The 23,806-nt window shown below is 50.1% G+C and overlaps 1 protein-coding gene across 1 annotated transcript in view; it reads right to left on the bottom strand.

Moving 5' to 3' along the window:
• The window catches only part of KDM2A (lysine demethylase 2A), a 52,713-nt gene that overhangs the window by 22,592 nt on the left and 6,315 nt on the right, over positions 1 to 23,806 (bottom strand). Inside the window, exons 4-9 of the mRNA XM_069804193.1 lie at positions 7,756 to 7,894; positions 6,440 to 6,518; positions 4,968 to 5,014; positions 4,422 to 4,600; positions 2,612 to 2,718; positions 1,918 to 2,011 (exon numbers count right to left, since the gene is read on the bottom strand). Coding sequence (XP_069660294.1) covers positions 1,918 to 2,011; positions 2,612 to 2,718; positions 4,422 to 4,600; positions 4,968 to 5,014; positions 6,440 to 6,518; positions 7,756 to 7,894 — 645 coding nt within the window. The remainder of the gene's footprint in view (positions 1 to 1,917; positions 2,012 to 2,611; positions 2,719 to 4,421; positions 4,601 to 4,967; positions 5,015 to 6,439; positions 6,519 to 7,755; positions 7,895 to 23,806) is intronic.

Raw genomic sequence — 23,806 nt, 5'->3', positions numbered from 1 at the left:
AGCAGACACCCACCCCCAACTAGGCCCTTCAGAGGCTGTTAACTCATCCTTTGGGGGAAGGCACTGGAGCTGCAAACCATCAGAATCGCTGGGGAAGTCCAGCAGCTACATCTCCTTTGCAAGGAAAGGTGGGTGAAAAGCCCAGATTCTTCACGTGCGGCAGTTTGCTGCCTTCCCTGAACCTAGTCTAAGTCAGTGGAGAAAAATGGGATGGAAAAATTGCCCAGGACTTGTCCTAAAGAAGTGACAAGACCTTTTTCCCCAGAGATCTGCCTTTACTGACTGCAGAGGGAGCCCATCCAGCCACTTTCAGCTGGACAGTTCCTTCGCAGCAGTTAAAAGCAAAAGGGCTCCCTATCCTAAGGCTCTCTGAAGTGCTCTCAGGAGATGTTCAGCCACAACAGGCAGCCTTTTTTACCCCCGGCTCCTTGATGAATTGAGCCCTAGATGGCTGATGGTTTTTATCAGAAGCAGTGAGGTCTCTTCTAATAGCTCACAAGGGTTAAGTCAGGAGCTAGGTGCATTTCACTGGGCAAGAGGTGGGACCTGCCTTTGGTAAATTCTGTACTACAGCATACTACTCCACATTAGCTTTTCCTAGTAATACTAAGCTGAGGTACCACCAGATTTTGCTGCTCCAACTGCATCGATTCAAACGTACTATGATGAGTCTGTCTGCATCACCACCCTCCCTGGACAGCAGTGCAAAGTTTCCTTGACTACAGTAGAGCTGACAACTGCAGCTAGCAAAAACTTGAATACAAGCTCTTCTGTGCCATTATATTCCTTGCTGAAGCATAGGCCGAGTCCTGTGACAACAGGCACCCAATGGCAGTCAGAGGGGAGGTTTTCCCAGCAAGGACTTCATATTGACTAAGTGTCATGCGCTGAACGTGACTGTGCTCTCTAGAGCAGCAGAAGTGCTAGAAGTGCTAGCTAGGGTGTCTGACTTAATTGTTCAAGTACTAGCTAGCCCATTTGGTGATACGGCACCCAAACTATTACAAATCTGTTTTCCGAAAGAGAACAAATACAACATTCCCACCTGTAAGAGGAGCTTAAGGTTCATTCACTCTGCCTAAGAGCAAGTGGGAGGACTGGCACCTTCCCAGATCCCCTTCCAGACAGATTTATTCCAAGCCAGGCCCCAGTACAACACACAGCTGGGATGACGGATGCCTGGCACAGGGAAATCCCCGCACAATTATAACTGGAAGCCACCCATCAGGAAACAAACATTGCACTCAAAGTTTGTAACTAGACAAACTCAAACTTAATGGAACCTGGTGTTCAGTTTTTCTATCTTGGGCTGAGCTCAGCTACAGGAAGTGAGTCCAGACAATCAGCTCAAATCTGACACTGTTTCAGAGCTACTTCTCACCAGAAAGCATTCAAGGGTTTTGCAGTGAAGACCTGTCACTAGCCTTCAGTTCAAGCGCTTCTGCTTTTGAAATCACTTGATGTTTTAAGGTGACCCCTCACACATCTGTTGGCTATTTTAAAACCCCTGAACAGCTTAGCTTTAGGAAAGGCTCCCATGCATCTTTAATCACCTTTCTTCCATTTGCTGCTGCTCCCAGTGTGCTATGTGCACCTCACCAAAAGGTGATTAGCCATGTAACCAAATGATCTCTCAGAAGCCCCAGGCACTGGATGAATTGGGTTATTCTACTCTGTGTCATTTAGCCTTTTATAACGTTGTCTCAGCATCACCTCTACAGCATGGGTTTTCAGCCTGTACCTGGTGGACCTCTGAGGGCCTGAACTACTTCCAAGAACCACAGATAAACAAGTTTAGGGCGGAAAGACTTCAATTCACTGTCTGGGACCTGCATCTTCAAGGATCGACAAGGGAACAGACTAAAAGCCACTCTCCTAAAGCATCTGTAACTTTCCCAACAGGGACTGTCCTCCTACCTTTCCCCCTCGGTGGATGTGGTACCACACAGAAGTCCCACCAAAGTCCACGTGGAAATCTGTGTAGCAGCCCTTGACGCTCATCAGACAGTATCTGGCGGAAAACAAGATGACAATAAGGTGAAAATGAGCAGTGGTCCACATTTTAGAGCAGATACAACGTATTCAAAGGGAGTGGTCTGCCCAAACCCAGGCCAGTGGCTCAGAGCAGTGCCAGAAGCCAATTACTGCAGTGCTAAGCACTTTAGCTGCAGGGAGGTGGTGGTCTGCAGGAGAGCCCACTTTGTGTCTATATCACATCCCCACAAAAAGATCTAGTCCAGGCAAGAGGAGAGCTTTCATCCTCACACACCTGGCAGCTCTAGAAACCCTGATGCCACAGGTCTGGCCTACAGGGCAGGATGGGCAGCATCTAGCAGCTCAGCTGACTCCAGATGTCTCAAGGTGGCGAACACCAAGAGTTTCCCCAAAGTGCAGTGAGCTCCTAGAAGCCACATGACCGCTCTTCCACACAGTGTTCAGCAGGGGCTTAAATAACTAATTGCAGTGTCCTTGCAAGTGTCACCTGCTGAAATAAACAGGGAGACTGTCCTCCCGCTTCCCCTTGGTACAAACTCCTTCTCCCTTGGGCAGTTTTCTTGCAAGAGATGCTTTGCTGCCTGCCGCCACTGAATTAGCTCAGGAAGTCACTTACTTCTGCACCTTTGGATACTGCATCTCCAGGATAGCATTCGTAGACTCTGTCTGACTCTCCTTCAGGTGTCTGGGCCACATGTTATCAACCCAGTCAATCAAATCCACCTACAGCAGAAAGGTGGGAGACATGAGTAGAGATGAAAGGGGCACAGTAACCCCTTTTGCTACCCCTAGGCTGTCCTGGAAGCTCAAATACCTATTGCCTGCCTGGTAAGCCCAGAGCCCACATGTGGCTGGGCACCTGTGGGATGCAGGGTTGCACTGGGCCCACCAAAGCCACTGCAGTGCTGTGCGCAGACCGCCAGCCAGCCCAGCTCAGAGCACACCCACAACAAACAACAGCACCAAGGAAGGGAAGGAAGCCCTGGTGTTAGCTGAAAGGCCATGACACCCTCTTTTTGGCCCCCACACACCCATCAATCTTCCCAATGCCACTGGTGCAATCCCACATGTAAAGCATTTAGGACCAACTGTTCTGATGTCAGTTGCTGTACAGTGAGCCTCTGAATTCACACAAGCAGCAAACACCACAGCAAGATCCCAAGCACGGTACTGGGATGCTGGTCATCTACTTAGGGGCTAGGCAGGAACTGCTATGCACTGGGCTTACATAAAAAAATGTGCTGGGCAGCATCTGCTAGGGTGGGATTCAACTCTCTAAGCTTCAGGACAGCCAGAGCAGGCAGAGATGTCCAGGCTCCCTCTACAGTTAACAGAGAGAAGCGAACGGCCCTACAGAGCTGCCCCTTCCTCTCCACCGACTGCAGAGGGAGTTCAGGATGCCCACCCCATCCGTCCCACTTTCCACACAAGGGCAACTCATTTTCCCCCTGCCAAAAAGCCTCATGCCCTGCTTCCAGCACACCTCCAGTCTTGGCCTCCTCTGCTCTCAGAGATTTCAGCACTTTTCATCAGAAACCCTCACTGCCATGCTGCACAACCCTCTGGAGTCCCAGCTGAACACAGGGTTGCTGTCCTAACGGGACCATGGTTTCCAAACACCAAGGAAACCACAAAGCTCAACCAGCATCCAGGCTTTAGCTACTCTCTCAAATTACAGCAAACACTGCTGAGCTCTGCTGTCCAATTTAGGTCCTGCTGGAGTTTTACACCTGGCCACGTGTTATGGCAAGCCACCCCTGTCCTGCACCTCTCTTTGGCCACAATAGAGCTGATCGCTGCTGCAGGATGCAGGAGAGGGCTCTGCACCAAGCATCAGAGCAGCGCAGTGCACAGGACAGAGGGATGGTAGGCCCAAGACGGAATGACAGCCAAGGTCCTGGCAGACAGCAGAATCAGCTAACTGGGAGAGGCTGGCAGCCAGCGTCCCCATCCTGTCCCCAACACTCACTGGCTGAGCACAAATCTGACCTCTCTATTCAAACTCAGGTGCTTGTTCAAACTCTGTGCCTGTTCTTGATCACCAGCCAGCAGGAGCAGGTTACTTCACTCTAATTATTCTGCAGCCAATCACTTTCATTTCTTTAATTGCTGACAACTAGTGAACAAGTTAGCTCTCTGCAGAATGACAGGCCAGGGACTTGACTGTGGTCCCTACAGCTGAGGGATGCACAGGCTGGGCAGCCCCAGCCTGACTGTGAGATCAGCTACAGCAGATGAGGTCCGAGTCAAACACAGGATCAGCTCCAACAGCTTCCAGAGCATAGCAGTGACATCCCTGGCTGAACCCACGCATGTTATGAGCAGCCCCTCTCCTCCCGCATTCAAGTGTCAGGCTGTACCTTGCCCACAGGAGACCACAAGCACAAGGGAAAGGACATTCCTGCAGAAGGAAGAGCCATGCTCACCGTAGCAGGTCTCTGCACCAGGTTCTCCAGTTTGGTGTGGCTGAACTCCAGGCTGATGACATTGTAAAGTTTCTCCCGCTCAGCCTCCGGTGTTTCATAGTAGCGTGCCCACTGTGCCATGGACATCTCAATATCCCTCTGTGTGTTCACATCCATGACATCCACCATCCGTCGGCTCCCTGCCAGAACAGACAGACATTACTGGAACTGTCCCTATGCACAACAGACCACCCAGAAGAGACACTCCAGGAGACATGAGATCCTTCCTCAGAGGACCCACCCACACAAGTGTGACACCTTGGCCTTTCCCATAACCTCACCTTCTTCCATATATACCCACATTGAAACCGAAACTGCTTCAAGTCAAACTAGACTCAAGCAGATAAGACTTGTGATCCACTGGCTAAGGATGGCTCAGGTTCAACCAGCTGCATCCTGGGGGAGCCACAAGACCAGACCTCTAGCTTTGATAAACCCAGTGACTCTCCCCATTCCTCCCTATCTGCCCAGGTCACAACAGAGGCACTGTGGTCCCCAGACACTTACCAACACACAGCCGCACATCATTCACGCTGAAGTCCGGATCTGGCATCCTGCAGGACAAACACCTTGCTAAAAAAATCATGAAGTGCTTCTGCTTGCAGACCCTTCCCACCTGTAACCCCAGTATTGGCACCCTGAAGATACTACTGTGCTTCTTTTTGCCTCTTGGGTGTGGGTGAAGACCATGCAACTAGATCTCTGCGTGCATAGGTCTGTGCTGAGCGCTGGGTGAAACACTGGGCCCAACTTCTGGCTAGGGAAGCAGATTTGGGAATAGGATATACCATTTCTAGAGCATGAGCTGTTCTAGCTGTTGCCTAGAAGCAGTGGCTTCTGGCAAATGAGCAAGCACGCCTTGGGCTAAGCAATCCTAGCTCTCATTTTAAAGACTGCTCGTATGCGTTATCCCAATATAAAGGGCATAGTCAGACTATTACAAGCAGTATATTTCACTGACACAGCATAACTACCCTAACTGTTTGTACTGGCATACTTATCTGTACAAACACTGCTGTCACAGGCAGAATGGGCGGGCAGCCACTGAAGCAGCTCTTGACCCAGAGAAATAGCCAAAAGGTCAAGAGAAATCCAGTTTCACCCACACTGTAATCTTCAGTATTAAATCTCTACCCTCCCAAGCCACCCAGCAGTTAAAACTGAGCCTGGTACAATTTCCTATCTAATTCACCACAGTACAGTACATCATGCACTGGATGAGATGTTGCCCATCCGTTCACAGCCAGCTAAGGAAGTAAAGAGCAGTGTGGCTGATACGGGCTCTGACGAAGTTTTCTAGGGCTAATTTATTCCTCTAACTTTTGTACTAATCAAAACCAAAAAACACTGACCCAGCAGAAACACTGAATCAGATCAGTTTTTTTTAATTTTGTAAAAGACAGTTGTAATGTTTTGATATAGTATTACTTGCCTTAAAACTACATCTACCACCCCATTGCATATTTATATGAATATCATAAAATGGCACAAAGTCTTGCATCAGTACAGCTTTACACTCAAAGCTGTAAACCTTAATTGACTTACTGTAGCAAGAGAGACAGATGGCAGTTTAGAAGTAACCATGTTGGGTAAATCAGGTTGGAATTCTGGAAAATGCCAGAAATACTACAAATTGCTTGACTCTCTGGCAATAGATGCCTATATTACTAGGAAAGAAACCCAGCCAGATGTTGCATCAGAGCAGCAGTGGGACGTTCCAGACATTTGGTTGAATTGCGATCACCTACAGCCAATTCAGTCCTCTCATTTTAAGTCCAGGCAGACTAGTAAGAACAGGATAACCAAGGTGGAAGATACTTCTCTCTGCTCACTGCATATAAAGAACAGCACGGACAGGACACAGTCATACCAGCTTGGCAGAGCACAGATCCAGCCACCAGGATCAGATCCCACACAACATAGAGAGGGGCAAGAAATCGGGCCAGAGTCACCCACCACTCTGTGCCCCTAGAACTTACTTTATCCCCAAGCCATCAGAGCTCCTGAAGATGAGAGGGTCTCGCAGGCCGCCCCGCTGGATGTATTCAACTGTGAAGTCTGGTGTGGGGAAACAAGAAGAGGGAAGGTGTTAGGGGAGACTCCTTCAGAAGACTATAGACAAGCTGAAGTTAGAAAGGATCTCTGGAGATCTCTAGTCCAACCCTGCTCCCAGCAAACTGACCTCAGACTCAGATCAGGTCATTCAGGGCCCTGTGCAGTTGAGACCCAAGAACCTCATTATACCTCTGTGGCAAGGCTAGCCAGCGAAAGAAAGCCCTGTTCCTCACTGTTTCTTTCTACACCCCTTCGGAGATCCTGGAACTCCTTTGCGGCAGTTCTGTGAGCAGCATGGCATGTGCTGCTGACAAGCCTCAGACAGGCACCCCCAGGGAGGGGGGGGTTTGCTCCAACAGACTGCACCAGACAGGGGAACAGCACAGCTTTTGGTCCCCACTTCCCTAAGAAGCTCACAGCCAAGCAAGAGATGCCTTGAAGAAATGCTCCTCCCTCATGGTAAACCCTCATGAGGCTTGCACTGGCTGTGTGATGAAAAGACATCCCACTGAGCTATATGCGTGGTGAAAGAAAGGGGAGAGATCCCACATAGTTTTTGAATTAAGCATCTAGTAGACATGTGGCTGCAATTACAGGTGCTGACCCAGGCAAACCCTCTCGTTCCTGGCTGCCACGTGTTCCAGCAGGCCTGCAGCACTGCAGACTGGCTCATCGCTCTCTATCCAGATCAAGCAGCTTCCATGCCATTTCCCACACACACTCCCTGTTACCAGCTCCCCTGGCCCAAGGGCTTAGCAGGCTTGAGTCAATCCTCCACCAATATGCTTCATATTGCCTTCAAACTGCTTAGGGACTGCCCCAGGACTTACAGGGGCAGCAGGCAGAAACGTCCTTTGCCTGCACTGCACCACTTGGATAATGCAAGTAAAGTGGTTTACAGCAGAGGAAAGTACAGAACTGGCATGAACAGCAGACAGTTTTCTCAACTTTACAGAAGGATGGAAAATAAAAGGCAGAAAAACACAGGACAATGGGAAAGGATTTTATTAACACCACAATTGCCTTGTAACCGCCCTTCAAGTTGGCAGTCAGGGAGGCTTTGGGTGTAGCCAGATGCACAAAAGCACATCCAACTGTGATCACTGTTAGCTTTCCACGAAAGGCTCGGGGAAAGGTCATCTCACACACCATGCCTCACTGGAGAAGTGGCCAACCGCACCAGCTGTCTGGTTACTGACAGCAGTAGCACACACTGCAGCACAGCAGTCCTGAGACAAACCTTTGCCTTCCATGAAGACCACGAAGGTAGAGTTAAACTTGTTGGTGGACAACTTTTCCTCGAGGTCAAACGTCCTCTTCCCTTCAATTTCATCATCGGAGATGCCATCATCCTCATAACGCCGCCTCATCGTGCCACGCTGAGGAGAGAACAGACCAGGAAGGTAAGAGTTATGGACCAGGAAGAACAACCAGTTTGCTTCCCAGAGGCTCATCTCAACCTAGCACAGCTTAGCCAGGGCCTCTGGGGGAGCCCTTGCCCTGCAGTAGGCAGTCCCTGGGAAGCCTATATGCTTCTACTCTCAGAGAAGAGAGACCCTATATCATGGGGTTATATTATCCACTAGGTCTCTTGCTCAAAAAGCACCGTTGGTATCATTTTTCCAGAGCGACATGCTGGAGAAGATCTCTTTAGGCAGTATCTGTCCTGGATCCAAAACACACCACTGAAACATCAGATTTGCTCCTCCTACAACCAACAGATTCATGCGAGTTGGGCTGTATGGGAGACAGATAATTCACTCCTAATGAGTGCTAACACAGAAACACAGGACGAGGGGAGTTACTTCAGTATAACTGGGGCAAAGGCAAAAGAACCAGTTTCCCATTTTTACAGGTACATCAGCATTTTGCTGCACTGGAGGTAAAGGCACTTGTGAATTTAAATCCCTGCCACAACACCAAGTGATAAAGGAAGGGGTTTATGCTGAAGACAATTCTCAAGTTTTCATCTTTGGCTATGCTCATACACAGAAGTTGATTTATTCCCTTGTTTGTGTGTGGGAGTAGCGGGGGGGGGGCGGGGAGTAACCCTTTTCTTAGAGGGTCTCATAAGTACATCTGTACTGGGATTCCTGACAGACATCCTCTTCTAGCATTGCTGGATCTGGAAGAAATTACTGTCCCCAGCTGTTAGCCACCCCTCCAGAGACCAGCCATGCTCTGGCAAAGCTGTTCGTGGGAATGCTCCCTAAACCTCCTCAGATAAAAGTCAACCTGGTCCAAATTAGCCAAGCTGACTTCCACCAATTAGGGATGCTCCCATTATAAAGCATTCACACCAATCGTTGTGCCAGCAGACAGCCAGGGATAGGATGGGGCAGGAGGTGACACAGTAGTTACTGTCCCATCTGGGCCTGGAAGCCGGCACCTGCCTGCAGCAGGGAGGCACAGCGGCATTGCAGTACTGGTAGCAGGGTCACATCCCCAGCAATAACACCGGTCCCAGCCACAGACCTCGATGCTGAAATTCACCATTGCTGGTAAGGTGACCGGTGTGTACAGCTGTGCATTGCAGTCCCTGCAAGACCTCCTGCCACAGCACACCTCCCACTGCCTGGAGCGGAGCGTGTTTTGACAGCTCATTTCTTCCTTCTTTGAGGGTCTCCTAGTAAAGACAAGAGTGCCCTTTCCCAGGTGAGGGCACACACTTTGGACTCCCCTCCCTGTGGCAGCAAGCTGCAGATCTCTGCCCCAGAGTTCAGCACCAATTTGGACTTCACTCAAAACCACTTTCTGCTTACTTCTGTCTTCCTCACCCAGCCAGCCAGGGGTAAGGCAGTGCTTGCTCTGACCACATGAAGTCCCAGGAGGTACAAGCCCACCTTTCCTGGGCTAGGGTTTATTTTGCCCCGAGCAGCCAACCCCAGCCCTGCCTGGCCTCACTCACCTTCCCATTAACCCCTGGCCTGCCTGCTCTCCCAGCCCATCACGCACTACAATAACTGAATCAAACATGGCCGGGATATTTTCCAGTGAGTTACAGCCTGCTATTAGCCATCCATCAGTTTGATCACTACATTGCTTTATTTGTCCCTCTCTTCTTTTTAGCCTAATCTATTTAAACAGCACCGGTGAAAGAGGAAGGAACTCCCTCATACAGATGCACTGCTTTAAAGATACTTCTAAAACTAGTTAGTTCAGCCAGTGCAGGAGCATGTGGGGACACTCGTTTCGAAAAGGGACTCCCCTGCCCCACATATAACTTCCGCCACACTCTATCAAGAAGACTGATCAATTCACAAGTAGTTTCCCTGCCATCAAGGCAGAGAAGCTTACCTCTGTGTGCTGTTAACACCTCATTAACTTTGCTTCACTTTCCAAAATCCCTCCCAGAAACCTGAATACAATAGGGGCACAAACACCTCATCTACAAGGCAGGCTGCTAGTGAATGGGGCATCTCAGAAAGAGCCCTAAGTATCCTGCAACCAGTGTTCTCCAAGAGCCTGTCCAAATGGCCCCAACTGATTAAGCAATCTGGAAAAGGGCTGCGTTTTTGCAGCTTTTTGTCTTAAGCCACCCACTAAACATCAATAGCAAGCAGGAGTACCTTCTTTCACTGTTTTTAACAATATAAAAATAAAGCTCACTTTACTTACAGGCTTTTACAGACACACTTGTATAAACGCACAACTATGCACTAAAAAAAGACAAACGGAGGTGTCACCAGCAGAAGCCAAGTGACATATTCCTGGGGAACTCTTTGGATTTCACTCTGCCAGGGCCAGACTGTGCACACCAACACACTGGCTGGGAACAGCTGTCGGGCACTAGGGCCACGCATCCTACTGCTCCCAGCACAAATCCAGGGGCTGAAACTCCCAAACCTTCCATCACTCTGCCTCTAGACCGTCACTCTGCCTCTAGACGGAGACTGGCTCTTTCAAGGAGAGGCACCAGAGCTTGAAGCTGCTTGGGAGGGATGGAGCCGGATGGCCCTGGCATGGCCACACCGCAAGATGCCCACGGCGAGAAAGGATGGAGTAGGTATGCTGCTGTTAGCTGAGGATCGTGTTTGGGTGTCTTGGACTCTCAACATGGGCAGGCAGAGCCGTGCTGGCCCCACCTTTGTGGGGCAGGGAGCTGGACGACCAGCTCTAGTATGTCTCAGCTCCTGTTAACCCATGGGAGACCTTGCTGAACTCCCACAGGCAGCACACCAAGCACAAACAGCAGCGAGGGACTCATCTCTGGGTGGCAGAGCACCCACTCTTCTCCCCATCGTCAATCCACCCAGCTCAGCGCTTGCTTCAGGAAGCGCCGCTCACCGCTGTGTTTGCCCGAGCCGGGGAGGGAGAGCAGTGACAAAACACGCTCAGAGGTCTGCCAGGCAGGATGGAAACACAGGGCTTTCCTGGCTGGCCAGCGCATGAATCCAACAGATTCCAGCTCCATGTACACCCACAGATCCTTCCTCAGCTTCGCTGGAGGCAAGGGGGAAGTCCAAACAGCCCCGTTTGCTGGACAACCACAACTGCTATCCCAGAACCATTTCAAATCACTTCTGCCCTGAAGAGTGCTGTGCGAGGCTGCGGAAGGCTTAGGTCATATGGGCAAACACGCCAAGGAAACCCAATTTGTAGCTTCCCCTTTGTATTTCTATGCTTTCAGAGAAAGAAGCAGGGGTCATGGTGCTTCCCTGTGCTTGTTTGGGCCCTTAGCTGTGCAAGCCTTGTCCAGCTGAAACATGTCTCAAATCCTGCACTGTGATGCTGTCAGATATCAGCTGCCTGTTGCAGTTCCTGCTGGGACACCTTTGACTGCTATTGTAAGGACAGCAGCTACAGGAAACATAAGATTATTTTGCAGGTATCTTATTCCTTACTAAATCACACCAGGGAAGTTCAAGGCAAGCATTCTAATAACCTTCCAGCATGACTAGCTTTTCACTTACCCCAGTTCCCAGGCAAGCCTAGGAAACAAGGCCTAGGACTACTGGCCCCAGCAGGCATTTCTCTGTCGTTGATTAGAGGATGTGCATAATGAAGCAGAGGATGCTGGGCCCTGTAGTCCATGGGTGTTGCCTGCTTTTGGATCAGGTGGGTGGTGGCACACTGCAGGACCAGGCTGTAGTTCTGCATTTTGACCTGTCCCCTTACTCCAGACACTCGCTTTTCATTGGCAAGTTTTGGGAAAAGCAGCTCTCTTGCCTTTGCTGGGTACAAAACCTCATGAGATGAAAAAGGTTTGGCATGCTAAATGCTGGCAAGAAGAGGCTATATCCAAACTAGTCTCCTAATAACTTGCATTTGGCTCCCAGGCTGGAAACCTGAATGGATTTCAGGGTTCTTAGTTAAGCTACACAACAGGGGTTACTGCATTGGGCTGAAACTCAGGCCATTTGACCACAAACCTCTCACCTTGGGAGACCCGGGCTGGAACACAGCTCCAGCCAGAGGTGTGATGGCCAGCTGCGGCCCCGTTTCAAGCAGACATCTCTCACACACTAAAGAGCAGCACAGGCCAGCTGACAGCACTTGCTCAAGGACACCAGCAGCCTGAAAAACTAGGAGCAGCAAGGTATAGCACAAATGCACCATGCAGACAGATAACCAACATACTGGAAAAACCCCTCTGCCGTCACCTCGCGGAGACCCTGGTGTCTGGCTGACATGCTCAGATTTCCTTTATCCAGGTGCAACATCAGATGGCATTAGCTGGCTTGCTCCTAGGCATTTTTCTGCAGCTACTGCCAGGACAGGAAAGACAGGGAAACACGCAGAAATTTTACATGGTTTAAGTATAACTGTGGCATGGCTGAATACACATGCCTGGGAACCTCCCCCAGACTGAGACCGCTGCAGCCACACAACTGAGTACTAACCCAGTGCAAGCTCAGTCTGACAGCTCCCTTTAAGACCTCCTTCTGGAGAGGACACAGTTACTGCCCTGCTAGGCTGCATGCCACATCAGGCATTGTCTGTCCTTCTGGAAGTGGCACCAAGCCAGCACAGGCTCTGGATTGTGTAGGCCAGCTAATTTAACAGAAATGTGACCACATGGCCAGCCCTGATCCAGATCCCACTGGTGCCATCCATAGGTGAATGCTGCATACATGCTGGGAGTATGGTCCCAACAGGACTGAACGACCCAGGCTGAGCTAGGCGTAAACTGCTAGAGATGCTACGCAGAGGAGCTCCTGCTCCCTTCCCCGTCCACCCGCTCCCTCCCCATGCCCCATCACTGCTGCTGCCCATGTGGTGCTAGCTCTAGCACTTGGTCATTCTAGTTTGGCATCTGGACCACAAAACCGCTTTGGTTGGTTAAGCCCAAGCACAAATTACAGTTTTGAGGACAGATCCCACTCCCACCCTACATGAATGTGCAGCAAATGATCTGGTCACTCACTAACAAACTTGGAGGCTTTATGACCAAAGAAACACAACATGTTTCAGAGGATGCCACTCCACCAGCCCAACCTGCCATGGACTCGCATTACATGAAACAGCAGCAATACAAACTTCACATTACTCCAGTTTGATCAACCCATGAATCTGCACTGTGGAATCAGGGAACCGTTCCGACTCTTCCCTAATCTCATTCACAGCACGCACAGCCTCTGAGGCAAATGGAAGGTGGCCACACCGCAAAGGTGCAAACACCAGGAAACAGGCAAAAACACCTTAAACTTGAATCCCTTTGCAATGGGGAAACAGAACACAGAAGGGGGCCGTCTCCTCCAGCCGAGCAAATTCCAAAGTCTAATGCGCTTGTTGTCATCAGCAAAGCATCAGCCACAAAAACCCCTCCACACTCCCAGCCAGATCAGCTTCGCTTGTTCCTGTGGGCAGGGAAGAGTCTGGCCTCCTAATTTGCACAGTATGTAGGAGAATAGGATCCCAGTCGTGGCTGAGGACCCAAAAGCACTGCCACAATACAAATAGCTCCCATCAGTTATACAACGCCTCTCGTGTACTCAGCCGGGGCCACAGTGCTTTCATGTCATTGTTGTCTTGGGAGGGTGGGGAAAAACAATATTTCAGTGCGTGCAGAGCAGACAGGAGGAAGGAAAGGCTTCTGCACTTCCAAGCGTGCATTTTGGGAGAGGCAGCATCTGCTGGGACTTTGGGCAAATCTCTGCAGCAGAGTTTTCCTCTCCTGGAGTCTGCAGCTTCCTCACAGCAGTTACACACACCACGGTTCCTTAGCTCCCCAAATCAGGTCTCCATATGACAACAGATGTGGTCAGTGTACAAGCCTAGGGCTTGTGTAGGGACACTCCAAGATCCCTTTTTTCTCTGATGTGCTTTGATCCTCACCTGCCACGCAGGGAATTGCTACCTGGTTAAATAACTGGTTACAGGTGATACCTGCAAAGGGCAAGAGACATGCAAAGCCATGACATCCTAATACCAATCTTACCTTTCCATTAGCACACACTCTGTGAGAGCTGCACAAATCCTTCCTACAGCACAATGTTTGATCTCTTCCTGGGAGAAGCTGGCTACCTTTGTCCCACAGACCGTGCCAAGGCTGGGTCTTGGCTGAGTACCCCTTCCCAGCAGACTGCTAGCCCTCCTCTCTTCTTTCTGCTTCTTGGTGCAACCCCATCCAGGCAGGCCTCACCAGAGCACACCAGCAAGTCACAGCGCTAGGCTCTTAGACTAAGACTGCTTCTTCCCGGGGGTGGCTCTGCTACCGGGAGTTCTTCCAGTGTCAACTGTCGGTTCAGCCAGGGACGCATGACTTCCAAAAAGGAGATCAGCAGATGCCCCCAAAACTGCCATCCGTCCCACATGGAGCTCAGCCCCAGCAAAGCAAGGTATAAGAGCCAGGCAAATTACATATATAACTGTTGGACAACTTTAGCATTCAGCATTAAGAAGCGATATTTAAATATTGGATTTTTTTCCAGCTTTGTGATCTGTGTTAGGATTCAGGCATTCTTCATCCTGATGAGAGTTTTACTAAGGAAGAACTGACAAGCAGTCCAAAGCCTTTCTCTCTGTCAGGCAGGGTCAAGATAAAGACAGTTTATTCATCCTCCAATACCAGACAGCCAGCAATTCTCATCTAAGATAGCTGTCCTTCACCATTTCTTTCTGGCCCTCTTGGGTACCATTCAATTAATGTAGGAAATAGGAACCATGAATATTAATCCTGCAGACAGCTCCAGTGCTATCCCTTCTATTCTGATCCTGTCACCTGCCGTCTCCTCCCAGGGATGCCAGGGGAAGTGCCTCATGCAGCTCCATGGTGGTACTCTTCAAAACCCTTCCTTGGACACCTCTCCCCATCAGCAAGCGCTGCCTCAGTGGAGCACAGCTACCTCTAACGGCAAAGGAACTGACAGTTGGCTGAAGAGAACCAGAAGACTACTCTCCTGTGGTGGTTTTTTTTTGAGAGAAGAACAAGTACAAGGTCACATTTGAAAAAAGAACAAGCCGTCCTTTCGCTGAAAGAGCCTCACATATTTACAGAGTAAAACCAACAAACACCACAGTATTTTAGTCACTTCCTGTCCTGTCTGCTGCCATTCCCTCCCTGATCTCCCAACATCTCCATCTCCCAGTCCCCAGGAAGCCTCCTCCTGCTATGCCACAGCTCCTTCCACTTCAGGAGACCAGAGCACCCCTCACTTTTCCTCTCCCTGTGTCTCCTCCCTTTTATCTGCTTTGTTTCCAGAGTAGCCTCTGGAAGCAGCCTCTGGTTTGAAGCCTCCTGCAACCCTCCCTTACTCCTTTAGAGGAAAGATGTTGACATGAAGAATGCAGTCAAGTTTCACTCCTGTTTCTGAACCCCCTCCTTCCAAACTCCCCTCGCTGCAGGTATTATAACTTCTACCTGGCTCCCAGCGTATGTATAGAACAGCATGACTTAACAGTGGATCTCTCTCATTCACCACTGAGCTTCCTCACCAGGTGCCTCCTAGCCAACCATCCCTTTGTAGATTTACTTTGCCAAAATGAATCCAAATTGGTAATAAACCCACAAACTCAACTCTCCTCAGTTTACAAATTTAACTTCTCACGTACTTTTACAGCAAACTACTATGGCTCTTGTCTAGATAAGTCTAGACCTTCAACATCCAAACTTATTGACAGGTGTTTTAATCTTGAGCGAGTACCTGTGGCAAAGAGCAGTGTCCAGAATTCAGTCTCCAAGACACTGTGCTGAGATCCGCCAGCAATTAACAGCCACCCCCTCAAAGGTCACGTGAGATCCGTTCTATCAGTGGGAAAGGGTCCTGTTTCTCTGGGAAGGCACAAGGCAAAGGCAACCCCTGGCAGGAGGATGGACAAGCATGGAAGCAGCAAGGCAGCCATCAGACAGACCGAGGGCACAGCAGGTGCCAATGCCAGAACTCACTATACAGGGAAGATGCTCCCTTGCATGTATATTCAGATACAGTGTGAAGAACCAAGGCACAAAGATTATGACATCCAGTCAGCAGTCTGCCAGGTTACTGCTTCTCTTAAGCACAAGAGCTTTTCCTTTCTATATTCCTCTCCTCCAAGCCTGCACCTCCCACTTCAGCTCCTGGTCTACGCTCCAAGCTCTGATCCATACAAGCACGTTACTCGTGTTTCTCTGCCAGCAGAGAGGCAGCAGGCTTCCATCCTCTGTGCCCCTTTCTCCTCAGCTCCTCTTCTTCCCAAGTACAGGAAGCAATAACTAAACCACATTGCCTCCTGACACCCTTGGGGTACAAAGGGTCCTACAGAGATGGGCCCATGTAATTCTGTTAATATTTTGGCTCTGCGGAGCCATTTACTTTTAACTGCCAGTGCCCCAGAGACAATCAATAAAGTGGTCCTGGGCTCCCTGCTCCCCCAGGTAGAAGGAGGCTAGTAGGATCTGAAGAGAAGGCCATAATCCCCCAAGCGAGGGGGAAGCCCCAGGACAACCTGTCAGTGGCCATATCTGTCTCAGTGCTAGCCTGGAGGCCAGCCTGACACTAGGACAAGCTAGCAGATGGCTAATTTTAGCAGCTCTGCATGCTCTGTCCACCAATGATGACTATCTGGACAAGATGGCCATACTAAACTAACTCTTTTGCTGCCTGGTTTCACAAAAGGAGCCCAAGAACTAACCCAGCAGGCTTAACCCAGGTTTAATGCCCCTTATCATCTCCTGTCTCTCTCAAAACCTGCAGAGCAGACCTGGTGTATCCCAGGTTGCATATTCCTGGACAAAGAGACTCAAAGCACCAGGCTGAGGAGTGAACAGGATCTATGCAGAACTGGACCTCTTCCAGGCTTCACAGCTCCAGGAGGGATTCCTATCACGAGCAGGGCTGGCAGCGTTTCAGAATGAGCACGAAGAACGCTTTGGTTTGCACTTTTGGGTTACGAAATTGGATGTACACAAGGAATAATTGGGGAATTGGAGCAAGGCTGAAAGAGGCAGGTTGGGAGACAGCACCAACAGGACAAGGAGAACTCCAGCAACTGCTGCTAAACCACACACTGACCTGCCACAGCAGCAAAACCACGAGACAGAGGAACATGTTAGATCAGATCACAGATGGGCAAGTCTGGCAACAGTCCCAATAAGGAAACACTGTTCCTAGGAAAGGATATGGCTTCTCACTCCAGTCACCTGCAGCATATTCCACAAGCAGCCACTGTCTCAACTAGCTTTTACGGCACTACTAACCCTCAGACTGCCCATACCCACCACCAGCTGTAGCAGCCCAGTACCTGGACAAACCCTGCCTGGATTTTATGACAGCTTGAGGAAGTTCATGAAGGACCATTAAATTGTCCAAACCCTTTTAATTATGTCCCACCCCTTCCAAACCAGAAGAAATCCAAGGAAAAAAACATGCTGTGTAGAGCCCGTTCCCTGCCAGGGTGTCCCCAGCATCTGCGCTATGCAGTCAAGTAGATGAGCCTTACCAGCTCTGCTACTCCTTTTGCTTTGTATAGCAAGGCACCAGAACATCCCCAAAATGGAACAAAGTAGACCAAACTTCTCCAAAAAGGCAGGCTTGAAAATTACACACACTTAACCCATTTTCCCCACTGGGGAAAGAGTAGACTGTTTACCTCCAGGCTGCTAAGCCCACACAGACCACCAGGCAGAGACCCAGCAGAGCCAGCACAAGGGACAGACGGAGCCATGTGCATTCAGAGACAGAGGTGCAGCTGATCTAGCATTAGCAGGTCAGCACCACGCAACTTCACTCCTTGCCGAGACAGGCAGAGCACCTCCACAGCATGGTGGGAGTTCAGAAGACTAGCTTGGATTTTTCAGTGGGGAAGAGCTCACCCTCCAAATTTCCTAGTGTCCCAACCCAGCTCTGCAGAAACCTGTTGCCAATTCTGTCCCATCACACAAACTGAACAAGGCCGGACCACAGGAATACTTGGAGAGCAAAAGCACAGGAAGCTTTGGGGTTTGAACTGCAATTCCTGCTAAGCTGACACTGCCCTTTAAAGAGAATAGCAATGGGCTGCCTGAATTGCCTGAGGGCCTAGGATGCTTATGAAGGAAAAAAACCCAGGGCCATTGGGAAGAACATGGACAGTGCGTGAAACCATCTAGTAGGAAGGGTATTTCCTCCATACTCTGGATTATTACACCATCACTGCACACACTCCCTCTCCCTCTGCTCCACAGGAAGCCCAGTACTTGCCCCTTCCTTACTCCAAATGGGGCAAAGGGGCTCAGTTCAGTGACACACGGAAATATTTATTCACAGTGAATTAGAGACACTGAGGCAGTCTAACCCTAAAGCAGCATATGTTGCCAGCCCTCTCCTTTCCACTTCCAGCTGCTTCAGCTCAATCCCAAGATTATAGCTCCCTCAGGAGCCAGTGGTACATGGGACAGCAAGGGGGAAGCAGGGCACTCTTGGACTGAATAGCACAGGCCAGCCTTTTTTTTTTTTTTTTTTAAACACAGGCTTTTCTGCTCTTACATCTTCTGATTGTTCCTTGAGCATTCACTTTGCTGTCTCTCCAAGTTCTGCAGCACCGCCTCTCTTCTCTCTCACCCTGCAGGCTTTCACTGCTGCCTCATGGAAAATTAGGCAAGGTAAGAGGCAGTATCAAAAAGGGCCATCCCCTCTACATATCTCACTTGTAGTGAGAATGCACCTCACTGGTTGGGATCTGCTTCTCTAGATAAGAGTTCTATCAAGCAACGTCCTGATCCTTCCCCCGTGCCTTTTATCAAGCGACCTCTTCTCCCAAACTCTGTCAGGACTGGCTAACACATGACAGCCTGATTCTGCAGTCAGTTCCCAACCCAGAGGACCAGTGCTAACAAAAAAACCACAGATGACGGTCACACCCTGGAGCCTCTTCCTTGACAAAAAAAAGGGTGCGGGGTGTGTGTGGGGTGGCTTTATTAAAACTCTTGTTAGTGTACAGTGTGACAGCTAAAACATGTAAGATCCAGGGAAAGACAAAAAGCAGCCAGTGTTTAATGTACCGTAGGGACGAAAGTTTACCGCTCCACTCACCACCTCACCATCAATATGACCTGCTCCAGTTGACAGCAGTAAAAATTGCCAGTCCCCTCCCCAGGCCACACCAGCTCACCCACACACACGAGCACATCACACGCAGCGCTTGTGAACCACACCTCAGCTCTTCTGGCAGCAAGGATGCCACCCAGATTTGCACCCTTCCAGGCACCTAACCTGGGTGGAAGCGCTACAGAGAGCGCACCTCCCTGTCAGACTACTGCACAGGCATAAACCCACCTATCTCTTCTTACCACTCTGCAACCTTGGCCAGATCCCAGCCCCAAACCTCCTCTGGTTCAAGTTCCTGGAACTTCCACAGGGATTCACAGCCCCTGGACAGCCAGCTTATGCTGTTTACTACCAGTACTGTTTCTACAGCAACAGAGATGCACAAGCATGGATGCACAGAAACAGAACAGAGAGTAACCCTGTCAAACAGATCCCTCTCCTCTCCCCCGTCATGGATTCACAGGCTACACTTTGTCACAAGGTTTATCTGAACCATCTCAACTGCTAGCAAGCAACACCTGTGGACAGCTATGTATCTTCCTCACCTGGTTCCTAGGAGCTGGGAAAAGAGGTAAACAGGGAGGATCAGCAAACAGAAAACTTCGAGTTCATCACATCCCCTCTGGTCTCTCCAGATTAAGCTCCACGCTGTATGAGCAGAGCTCTTCCAGTATCAGTGACGTACAGCACCTCACGCTCATTCTCATTATGCCATCCTGGAGCCTGTCATTTCCCCATCAGATAAGCAAGGACAAGTGACAATTAGCCAGTCTGGTCCAACCGTTAGCATGCAGGCAACCTCCAGCTGGGTGGGGGACACACAGCACAGAGCATTTCCTAACTGCCCAAGATACAACACAGAGGTGGCAGAGCATTTGCTCCTAGCACTCCTACTTGGCAGCACTGACAGGACCTGAGAGGTAGTGAGTTAGAGAGGGAGCAGTAGGAACACGCTCTCACTACTCCTTGGCCCTCAAAAATCAGAAGTCATTAGCATCCTTGCTGAAGGAGATCTGCAGGTACCTGAAGGTGGGCTGCACAGGGAGTTCAGACCACTGTGGAAAGGTAAGAACACCAAAGTCCCCTACAGCCCCCAGGAGGCTGACACCCTACCCTAAGCCCTCCAGAAAAGGAATTGAGCCTGGACCAGCACAAGCACTTGTACAGCAAGGGTTTGGTCTGCAGCTCAACTAGCTTGACACCATCCAAGACAGAAGATAGCTGTGATGCTGGTGGTTTCAGACTTTATTGACAGGCTTTTTAATGCTGCATTTGTACAAGTGCAGTCACAGATATCTTCTTAGCTTCAGCTGAAACTGAAGCTTTTCCAAATGGGGGCATATGTCTATCCAGTGCTCCTCACTCCCTCCCAGGGGGGAGGGCTCTGCACAGATTTGTCTGTCTGACCCTCACCCCAAGAACATCAAACCTAACTGAGATGTCAGGTTCTCCAAGCTGACTGGAGACAACACTTCCAGTTCTGAGATACACGATCTCCACCCTTTTGCCTCCTAGAGCTTTTGACAGCTTATTATCTTTGATATCTAATTACAGGCCCTGTCATCCTACTGTGGGGTTTGCTCTTCCACTTGGCTCTTTTGCTTTTCCCAAAGCAACCAAACAAGATCCTTTGCTGCTCTCATCTCCCTCTCCAGCAGGGCCAACTACGGACAAGACATCCAGTAAGGTAGACCTGCTCAGCTATGACAATTCCTGTTCTCTGAGCACACAGGTACATGCTTCGGTGCAGCAGCCACCCCTAACCAGCTCCTGCCACGGGATCATGCTGTGGATGCACAGTCCACTGCCACAGCTGCACAACGCACAGTGATTCAGTGTGGTATGCCATGTTTCTCTTCACCTTCTACCTTTTCCACTTGCCTTTAACCTCTTCAACCCAAACAAAAGCAGGTCAGGCATTGTGTAAAAAAGTCTGTGAACTAATAAGTCAACTCTGGCAGCAAATCGAGCTTTCCAGAGCTCAGGCTACCTGCTCAGAGCTCACCCATCATTTCCTCCTCTGGAATCAGCAACACCCCAAACATCTCACTCCGAAGACAAGTAATTGCTTTCCCCTCATACATTTTCAGAGGACTGTTAGTGCACCACCTTGTTTCTCCACCTTCTTGAGCATACCACCACTTCCCTGACGTGTGCCATTTCTCCCCCAAACCCACCCAGTGACCTGTACACCCCTGTCTGGGTGGGTCCTGACAAAATAAGCCAACAATAAAAAGGTACTGGAAGCATGGGGCCTGCTCTCCTAACTTGTTAGTGTCACCTCCAGCTGGGATAACCCTGTGAAAACCTACTCCTGCTTATTAACAGGAGACATAGGTGCAACTTGCAAATATTGTTAGTAATTTACAAGTAACTTCAAGTGTTCCTGCGCTGTCTGGCTGCTCACTCACTGCAGCTTCCAGGACACACTCAGACTTGGGACAGTAAGAAACCAGCAGAGGTATTTACCTCCTGCATTCCTCTCTGCTGACACTGAACATCATCCAGTTGGTTTGAGGGAAGGATCCTCCCAGGGACCAGCACACTCTTGCATCCTTCAGGATCTAACTGCTCACAGGGATTTCTAAAGCTTTCCAAGGATAGCCTTCAGTTGCTGCTAGCTTCCACCAAAGAGCTGCCCAGATCAAATCTGAACAGTCCCTAAATTATTTAGAGCTCAATTATTACACCTGGGTCATTTGGAATGACTCATTTGTAGTGTCTTCAGTTTGAGGCAGAGGCATGTGGGAGAGATTAATTACCCTACTCACACAGGTCCTGTCTAGACTAGGAAATCAAGGTGTGTCCAGCAGACCAGCGACATTTGGCCAGACAGGGTTTCACATAGGGCACATAGCAGACAAACTCTGAGCCCTTTCAGGCAACAGGAGGGAGCATTGCTTGACAGGGTAAGAGATTGCCAGTGTCAAATTTCAAACGGGGGGTGTCGTACAACCACCCAGACTCTCACCCAAGTGCATGTGGCTAGTCCCATGCTCCACTACCCACAGGAACTATGCTGGTAGGCTCACCCCAGCTCACACGTTAAAGTCCCAAGCCAACAGGACCAGCTCTGGGAAAGCCAGTATCCAGCAGGACTGGCCTCTGTCAAGCACACCAAGATCTGAGGATGACAAACACCAGCAACTGCAAGGGATCATTACCTGGTAGTGAGCAGCATTACAAGGAGTACAAACAAGAAGTCAGGATGAACCTGATGGTAAGACACTGCTCCTTGCATCCCGCTGTTGGGATAGTGTGAGCCATTCAAGATAGAGCAACAGCAGCTGCTTGACCAACACAGGGAGGGCAGGCAGCTGTGTCCTCCTCTTTGCTATCTAACCAGACATAAGCAAACCTCCCTCTCACAGCTTTGAGGCCATCTATCCCCTTGGCGGTGTGAGGAAAAGGGCTGGAACTTTGTCACGAGTGTCACGTGAATGCTAACATGCATGGGCCTTCCTGGCCCCGTGCGTTGTGTCCTGCATTTGACATCACCCCATCCTGCAGAAAGGATTTGGTACCACCAATATGAACTTGGAAACCACAAGATTAGAGCAAACGTGACTCTGAGCACCTGTCAGCGCCAGCCTTGCCATCCCTCAAGCACAGGCAGTGCACACCTGAGCATGCTTGTGCCACTCCACACTACAGTACACGCAGCTGCAAGAGAAACCTTTTCCTCCACGCTCCCCAAGCTTCATCCCTCAGCTGATGACTCCACATACTGTAAAGCTCATGTGTACTCTCACCCAGGGGATAGTGTGGACACCAACATGTAAGGACAGGTTTGCTAACTGCTGTTTACAGGAGAGGCCTCAGTTTTTGGCTGGTAGGGACAGGCAGAGGCCTCCTCTCAAATTTCACTTGAGTATCTGACCAGAGGGCAGGGCAGGGCAGTACTAAGGCAGGACACAGACTGCCCCAAGCAGTGGGAGAGACAGCATTTCACTCTGGCTCCCCCCTCATCTCCCATATTCTTGAGCACCCAGAGCACTTAACAGCAGGTGGGACTCCTCCTCCACAGGCCCATTTCCCTTCATGGGTGTCACAACAATCTCCAAAAAAACCAAGGATGCCACTTTACCCAGCCAGGGATGGTCACTCGGGGCCCAGGCACTGCAATACCTTCAGCAGGAGCCCCAAAGAGCACCCACCACCCCGAGGCGGGGTGCAGCTCCACCGCAGGCTCTCTCCAGCAGCAGAGCCAGTTTAAGAGGTTGCTACCCCACCCTGTCTCCCCATCTCAGATTGCCACCTCTTCAGTCTCATCAGGTTTGCTGGTGGGACAGTGAGCTCACTAGCCCAGCACAGACAACAATTCTGATTAGATGCCTCCCCTACCCCCTTGCCAACTTTCATCTAAGGGCATGATCCACAATTCCCTGAAGCAGCATTCAGCTCAGGGGCATCATCTCCTGAGGCACTAACAGAGGGAGGGAGAAAACTTCTTAAACCAGCTCTGCCACACTGGCAATCCTAACTTGGAACCACACCCTGAGATAGAGACTGCTGACTTGACACCAGCAGAGAGACCGTGACAGGCAGGATTTGTCCTTAGGGTAATGGCACTCACCCACTATGCTCCTCCGAGCCCTTCTGAAGTGATCCAACACTGCTGCCCTTCATTCCTCACCCTGAGTGTTATCACAGAAAGTGTATGGCATCACTTCAGTGACGTGCTAATCAACTCCTAATTCACGGAGTCTTGCTAGCCTTAGCTCACAGTAAAGGCCTGGCAAAATTAGCCCCGGAGCAAGCAGAAGGCGAGATTTCCTCACACTTCCAGCACCCAGGAATACTGAATGACTCCCCTGCAGAAGAACAGGCAGACACCAGCCCTGC

The sequence above is a fragment of the Haliaeetus albicilla genome, chromosome 16 (genome assembly GCF_947461875.1).
Source record: "Haliaeetus albicilla chromosome 16, bHalAlb1.1, whole genome shotgun sequence".
NCBI lineage: Eukaryota > Metazoa > Chordata > Aves > Accipitriformes > Accipitridae > Haliaeetus > Haliaeetus albicilla.
This window is presented reverse-complemented; position numbering and strand designations above follow the sequence as displayed.